Below are 8,169 nucleotides of genomic sequence, written 5' to 3' on the forward strand. Positions count from 1 at the left end.
GCTTTTGCACAGCAAAGGAAACCCATAAACAAAATGAAGATAACCTATGGGAGAAAATATTTGCAAACGAAGCAACTGACAAGGGCTTAATTTCCAAAGTATACAAACGGCTCATACAACTCATCAACAAAAAAACAAACAACCCAATCAAAAAATGGGAAGACCACCTAAACAGACATTTCTCCAAAGACAGCACACAGAAGGAGAGTTTATTAACTGCTCTTTAGCCACAGTTTTCTAGAAGGGTTTGTGTGTGACAGGGCTCATAAAAACCTTGAGGAAGGTACTAGCTCAGATTTGGTATAATGAGGAATTAATTATGAAGGAAGCAGATTAGGTGGGATATTCTGAGGGAAAAAGAGGCTGATCAAGGTCTGGTGGATAATTATTAAATAGGAAAGCATGGGACCTAGAGATTATAAAGATTTTAAAATCTTCATGCTTTGAAATCTTATGTATTTAGAAATCACTAATTTGAGTTAGAAGCTTAAAGGGATGACAGAAAATAGCAAATGTGGATTAAGTTCCTAATGTTAGCTGGAGGTAGACCCTCCAGGGAGCCCTGAACCCCTCTTCTCTTTGGGGTCTGTCATCTTCAGCCCACAGTAGTTTTGTGATGCCCAGCAGGGACTTTCTCTAGCAAGAATCTCAGGTCTGCTGCTGCCTTGTGTTTCCCTCTACTTTAGAAGAGATTTTAAACGGCGTTTTATGACAATAAGAGCTGAGGAGTCAATGGGCTCTTTAGCACATCTCCCCTCTTGGCCCACCTCACTCGAGCCTGTCCCCATGTTTAAGTTACCTACTTGATGAAAAAAAGGTTTTTACCACAGTAACCACACGGACAATGATAAAACCGCGCCCACTGTTACACGCAAGGCACTTTTCATGGCCTCCACTACATTCCCTCTAATCCTTTCCACACCACTGTGAGTTTAGTGGTGTTGTCCCATTTCATAGTTAGAATAACTGAGGCTCAGAGAGGTGAATTTATCATCAAGGCACAGAGCTAGTAACATAAAATTTAATTGCCCACCTGACTCCAAAACTTTTTTTAAAATTTTATTTAAGATTATCTGATACTTTAATGGGTCACCTTTATCAGCAAAAGCTACACTCTTAACCACTGTGCTGTCCTTGGTCTTTTCCATTTCTGTCTCAGCCGCATAGATTTGAAGATTTATATAATCCCCATTTCTTATATAATCCCCATTTGGGGCTGCAACTGGTTTCCTTGATCTTGGGTATGTCAGAACAACTTCTTGTCAAGAGATGCATTTTTCATTTCACTGATAGTTTAGTGGGTGATGCTGGGAGCTAACTTCACTTTTATTTATTGAATACAAATGTTTCCTTACTGGGAGAGGAGCCTAAGCAGTGGTCTGACCACAGATCAGAGACCCAGGAAAGGAGCTCTGGGCCTGGCTGATGTTGTGAGAGCAGCACAAGTGCCCGGAGACCCATCCTACTTCATGTGGCAGTTCAGCCCTGATCATCACCCCTTCCCTGCCTGACCTTTGGCAGGTTAATTACAGGCAGTCCCTTTTGTACTCTCGTACATAAAGCACACCTGATAGTGTATTTGTACGGTCAACCATCTGAAGGTCAAACAAACCTACGTGTTAAAGAGAGATTCTGCTCTGCAGAGCAAAGATATATCGTAAATGGGGCTTCCCTGGTGGCGCAGTGGTTGAGAGTCCACCTGCCGATGCAGGGGACGCGGGTTCATGCCCCGGTCTGGGGGGATCCCACGTGCCGCTGAGCGGCTGGGCCCGTGGGCCATGGCCGCTGAGCCTGCGCGTCCGGAGCCTGTGCTCCGCAACGGGAGAGGCCACGGCAGGGAGAGGCCCGCGTACCACAAAAAAAAAAAAATATATATATATATATATATATATCGTAAATGGTCTCGTTTTGCTTCCAGTAGGTGCTGCCTCTTGCAGTCTCAAAGGAAGGTCTTTTTGTTGTTGCTTTGTTCTTCGTTTTTATTTGGTTTGGATGGTTATTTTTCTTAGAGGAAAGGGTCAGGGGAAATTAGGGAGAGGTAAGGAGGACTGGGGAAGAAGCAGCAGGCATCCTGTTCTCTTGTTCAATAAATACCAAGTAGCTACATCACTTACCTGGGAGTCAGGAGTGCAGCGAGGGTGTCACCGAACCAGGCTTGTTTGTGCCCGACGTGCAAGCCGAACGCAGAGACGCTGAAGTTTGCAGCAGAGAGGGTTTGTTCACAAGGCAGCCAAGCGGGAAGAGCAAATCTCAAATTCGCCTCCCCAAGGCAAGGGGCTCGAGGTGTTTATGGGACAAGCAGCAGCAGTGCTGTCTGAGGCCCGGGGAGCGTGAGGAAAGGCGATTGGGAAAAGGTAGGGGAGTCGGCTTTCTGCACGGGTTTAACTAGGCTACTGGCCTCTGCACGATCCAAGGGTGGAGCTTTCCATCCTCTGCACGTGTGAAAAGACCCTCACGCATGCCCAGCTGGAGGGTCAGTGGTCCTATCCAGTCTCAACCAACTCAGCTCAAACTAGACACAGCTGACTCCAAGTTTCTAGAAAGCAGCCAGGCAGATATCGTTGTTTAGGCTACGTGCCCCTTGGAGGACATGAAAGTCTTAAAAGACCTTGACTAGTGAAGGCAGGTGAGATGGATTTGACTAATAATGGCAGTTTCAAGGGCAAAATCGGCCAGAGCCCTGGTCCTCGCGGGGCTGCGCTGTTTGGGGAAGAGACAGAAGTTACTCAAGTCATCTAATGAGCGTGCAGCCAAGCCAGGTGTCCTTCGGGGAAAGGGTGCAGTGCACACATGCCCGGCAGGGATCGGGACAGGCTTCCGGGAGCAAGTGCCCTGCAGTTGAGACCTGAAGGTCAAGTGGGAGGTGAAGGGGCGCAGTGCGGGGGCCAGAGGCCAGCACAGGGTTCAAGATGGCCCGAGAGGCGATGAGGCCAAACTACCCAGGTCCCGAGGACAGTGTTAGTTTCCACCCCGTGAGAAACGATACTCTACTGAAAGGTCTTAGGCAGGGGCGTGACCAGATCAAATTCTTCCCTTGCCAAAGGACCAGAAGGGGAAGTTCGGGCAGCATGCAACCTTTGCCACTTCCCAGGGACCTTCCAAGGGCCCAGAGGGAGAAGCAGGGATGGGGCAAGGGGGCTTTTGCCTTGTCACCCTGCAAGCGGAGCAGGACCTGGCCCGACCAAGCCCCACCCACGCTGCACCCACTACACATATGTGGGTGGGAGATGTTGCCACCCGGCAATCCAGCTTCTCCAGCTGTGCCTAGACCTCTGGAGGGCATCCAGGGTACGCAGTGGAGGCGAGGGGAACGGGCCAGAGAGAGCCCCCAGATAAAGGGGGTCGGTCGGGGCAGGCACTGTGCTAGGCACGGGAGGGGGTGATGGAGGAGCGTCTCCGGCTCCCGCTTCCGTCAGAAGGAGGCCCCCCAGCAGGCCTGAAGGACAGCGCTGAGCAGAGACACAGGCATTTCTGGCTGACTGGGACACTGACGCTTGTGCTTATTTGTGATGGACGGCATAATACTCTCCTCCCCAGAGTGTGCTGCGTTTCAAAGTGCTTTTCACAAGCCATTCAGGGGCTCCCCTGGAAGCTACGTGGGAGGTCCCTGGTTTCCCCATTAGCCAGTCTTAATTGTTCGGAGAAACGTTTTCTTCCCTGCGTCTCCTTGCCAGTCATGCTCTCTGCTCTTTGGTGTAGTACAACCTCCATGTGATAAATGCATCCCTCTCAGCATCCAGCTTTGCATCTCAGGGAGATAATCCTAGCTCTGAGCCAGCCTGAAGTGTGAGGCTACAGCTTTGGCTGGAGAAACTTCCAGGGACCGTGACAGCACCATTAAAGAGGCTCCTGGCTGCTCCTGTGGAAATCTTCTCGCCTCTGCCGCCCTTTTGTGAGCTTGCTGTCTTTAACTCTGGGGTTGCTGTTTAAGGCATAACTGACCATGTCGCTTCCCACCTTCCAGTTTCTTGCCCAGCTGAAGCTCATGGACTACAGCCTCCTGGTGGGAATCCACGATGTGGAGAGAGCCGAACAGGAAGAAGTGGAGTGTGAAGAGAACGACGGAGAGGAGGAGGGGGAGAGCGACGGCACCCACCCTATTGGAACCCCTCCCGACAGTCCTGGAAATACGCTCAACAGCTCACCGCCCTTGGCTCCCGGCGAGTTTGATCCAAACATTGATGTTTATGGAATTAAATGCCATGAAAGTAAGTTGAGTTACTATCAACTCTTTTTACCATTGGTTGGATTTTTCTTTTTGCATTATCTACTGGTAATCATCACCCCGGTTAAAAGCATGCTGTCCTGGGGCTTCCCTGGTGGCGCAGTGGTTGAGAGTCCACCTGCCGATGCAGGGGACACGGGTTCGTGCCCCGGTCCGGGAAGATCCCACATGCCGTGGAGCGGCTGGGCCCGTGAGCCATGGCCGCTGAGCCTGCGCGTCCGGAGCCTGTGCTCCGCAACGGGAGAGGCCACGACAGTGAGAGGCCCGCGTACCGCAAAAAACAAAACAAAAACAAAAACAAAAAACCGCATGCTGCCCCGTAAGACTCCTTCTCAAGAGTCCCGATCAATTGATTTCGGGACAAAGTATGTTAAAGGTAACTGTAACCTCTGGTTTTGAACTGTAATGTGATGAGGTCCTTGAATTGTGTGATGTTGAGGGAACAGAGTGAAATCACACAAGTGTGTGTTGTACATACACAACACACATATGCACATGCTTGTGTAAATGTCCATACCGTATATAAGGAATGGTTTAAAATATTCTTTTTCTTAGCTATCTCTCTTTTATGTGGATCTCAAGTGTCACAAGTCTATCCTGAGCTAGGTACATACGTGGTCCACTCCAAACCCCCTGTGGACATCGTGTAGGGCAGGCATCTCATTGCTACCAGCCCTTTCCTTCTCAGGAGTGCTGAAGCTGGCCCAGGGTGTGGGATGAGAATCTCCAGTTTGCTGCTGTGTCTGTCCTCTGCTCTTTCCCCCATTAAGGTGTCTGTGGCCCTCTTCTCTAAAGTGAGATCCATCTTTTTTTTTTTTTTTTTTTTTTTTTGCGGTACGCGGGCCTCTCACTGTCGTGGCCTCTCCCGTTGTGGAGCACAGGCTCCGGACGCGCAGGTCCAGTGGCCATGGCTCACGGGCCCAGCCGCTCTGCAGCATGTGGGATCTTCCCGGACCGGGGCACGAACCCGTGTCCCCTGCATCGGCAGGCAGACTCTCAACCACTGCGCCACCAGGGAAGCCCGAGATCCATCTTAATCCTCAAAATCTGGGTGGTTAGATATTTGTGGGAATATTACATGCTACCTTAGCTACTTATACATGGAAAAAAGAATTTAGAGATAAAAGCAGGCCTCTGATTTTTTGAGTAATAAAAGTTGTGGTCCATCATTGTTTAAAAAAATGTCTCATGGCATAGCAGCCAGGTGAGTTTGAGTTGTTTATTTATTTATTTATTTATTGCGGTACGCGGGCCTCTCACTGTTGTGGCCTCCCCCGTTGCGGAGCACAGGCTCCGGACGCGCAGGCCCAGCGGCCACGGCTCATGGGCGCAGTTGCTCTGCGGCATCTGGGATCTTCCCGGACCGGGGCACGAACCCGTGTCCCCTGCATCGGCAGGCGGACTCTCAACCACTGTGCCACCAGGGAAGCCTGTTATGTTTTTTATTTTGCTCAGCAAAATTGTTTCTTCAACACAGAAAATCAGATATAGTCAAATGTACTTTTTCATAATTGCAACAGCATCATATTTGTGGAAATATGTAGAAGATGGGTACTGTAGGTGATATATGCCTTTATCCAGTTCTGATACTAGATCCAATGAGAATTAGTGAACAGCTCATTAGGAACAGTATGTAATGGTAGAAAGTATTAGGGAGCATAATTACTTCTACTTGTTTTAGAGTACTTTTTAAATAGCATTTTTCTTTATACCAAAGCAATACACAATCACTAAAGAAAATGAAGATTAACAAAAACAGTCTCACCCTTGCACCTCTACTGGTAATATCCTGAAGTTATATTCTCTTTTTTACTTTTCAAATTGAGAGAGAATTGGGGACAGAAAGTTAAGCTGTTTCATAGGGATATGCAAGACTTTTGAAAAGCCTCTATTGCCTGTGTTTTCAGACCCCTTCGACCCCCGTCCCACTGAATCCCTCACCTCTTCCTCCGTCAGCAGCTCGCACTCTTCCAGGTGCTGTCATCACCTGTCCCACAATCATCGCTCTCATCCCTTTACAGATTCGCCTAGGAAAGAGGTGTACTTTATGGCAATTATTGACATTCTGACTCATTATGATGCAAAAAAGAAAGCTGCCCACGCTGCAAAAACTGTTAAACACGGCGTAAGTATCTCCGTTTGGTTTTCCTCTCTGCTCCCTGCTTCCTGCCGTGCAGGGACCAGCTCACGTCCGCTCCTTTCCGCTGAGCTGCCCACAGGCCTTCATTGGCTCTGGTTCCCTGCAGGGGTCACGCTCTGATGCAGAGTCAGAGCCAGCATGCGCTCGGACCGCCGCTCCCAAGTCACTTAAACCCGGCGCGGCTCTTCTTTTACCCACCGGGGTTATTAACAGACACATGCATCGTGAGAATATTATACAAATTCTTTTTTGTTCGAAAAATGTTTCAAAAGACAAAAGGGCTGAATGATGACAACCAAGTGTTTTAATATGAAATGTTCAGAACCGAAGCGCTATTCTCTGCTTCAGATGCTTCCAGGATACACAATATTACATTCCTTTCCACACAGCAGTTGTAATTTTTTCTACTACAGCAATTTGTTGAGTGCAGGATCAAAGTTGAGTAATACGAACCCCTCACCTTTGCTGTCCTTGCTCAGAATTCTCACTGTCCCGGCCTATGGTAACTTGTTGAGTCCCCGGGACAAGCCTGTGAGGGAAAACCAGTGCACTCCTGCTTACAGGTGAAGAAACTGAGGGCGAGAGCTTACTTGCCAGCCAGGATCGCGTCCTAGGCAGTGGTAGAGGGAGGACTGCTCCTCAGGACCCAGCCCCGCCCCCCGACCTCCCAGTGAGGCCCGCCTGGCCGGCTGGACTTCACAAGTCGTGAGTCTCCACTGTGCTTGCATCGCAGGGATCCATTTTGGCTTTCAGGCGCGCCAAAAAGGCCACAGACCCCATCCCACAGGGATGAACTTGTGCCCTGGCTCGTTCACACTGGCAGGAGAGATGCTTCCCCACAGTGTGGAGCCGACCAAAACCCAACAGAACGTCAACCTCCACTAAAGGCTCTTTTTCTCTATTTTAAAGTCAAACAGGCTGTCGTGTCAGCAACGGAACCAGCCTAACACCATACCCCACTTGCCACAGAAATATTTCAGTCACACCGTCAACTATTTCTGGTGTGCCCACTGTGTGCAGCACACGGACCACGACCTACCCAGCCCACCGAACGCGTTAAGAATCCTCTATCGGTCAGAGAGAAGGGTACACAGCAGTTCTCACACGGGGGTTGGCACCGCGGCCTTCTGAGCACCATTTGCAAACTGTGTGCCTGACAGATGCACCACCCCTTTCCCTGATTCTGAGTCCAGCTCAGGAGGCTGGGGGAGGGGCCTCTAAGAGGCTCCGGTAGTTCTGATGCTCATCTCTGGTTGAACCACCTGGGTGTATTGCAAGGACAGAGCTGGGCCAGAATCCTGTTTCACCTTTCCAGTGTGTGACCTGGAGGAAGCGCTTTGGCGCTTCAGTTCCGCCAGCTGATGAAGGGGTCCTAATGCCTTATTGATGAGATTTTTGTGGCGAACAGACTGAACACTGGGGGGTGCTCCGTGTTTGTTCCCACCCCTCCTCAAACCTGCTGTGATGTTCTAGACCACATGAAACTGGAAACGTGCCATAGCAAACATGGCTCCATTTGCATCTCCCCTGTAAGTCACCAGCTCAGCTCCATGATACGGCACACGGCCTAAAGTTGGGTGCAGTTTGTGTCGAGCTGCTGCTGGGAACCATTCTCTGCCTTCAAAACTGGGGCTCCTCCATGGAGATCCCAGGGGCCCAGGCCAGGCGGGGAAATTACAGGATCTCCTGTGAGCTGCTGTGTAAAAACAGCCTCTGGTGACTTAGTAAAACTCTGGTCCTGCCTTTGCAGCTCAGGAGGCCGGCTGGTAACTGGGGGGGGGGGGGGGGGGGGGGGGGGGGGGGC

At 50.1% G+C, this 8,169-nt stretch overlaps 1 protein-coding gene across 1 annotated transcript in view; it reads left to right on the plus strand.

Moving 5' to 3' along the window:
- The window catches only part of PIP4K2A (phosphatidylinositol-5-phosphate 4-kinase type 2 alpha), a 175,273-nt gene that overhangs the window by 165,902 nt on the left and 1,202 nt on the right, over positions 1–8,169 (plus strand). The window contains exons 8-9 of the mRNA XM_029236948.1: positions 3,965–4,208; positions 6,247–6,350. Of these exons, the coding sequence (XP_029092781.1) occupies positions 3,965–4,208; positions 6,247–6,350 (348 nt within the window). The remainder of the gene's footprint in view (positions 1–3,964; positions 4,209–6,246; positions 6,351–8,169) is intronic.

This window comes from Monodon monoceros, unplaced genomic scaffold, assembly GCF_005190385.1.
Source record: "Monodon monoceros isolate NGI ecotype Baffin Bay Population unplaced genomic scaffold, NGI_Narwhal_1 Super_Scaffold_21, whole genome shotgun sequence".
Taxonomy (NCBI): Eukaryota; Metazoa; Chordata; class Mammalia; order Artiodactyla; family Monodontidae; genus Monodon; species Monodon monoceros.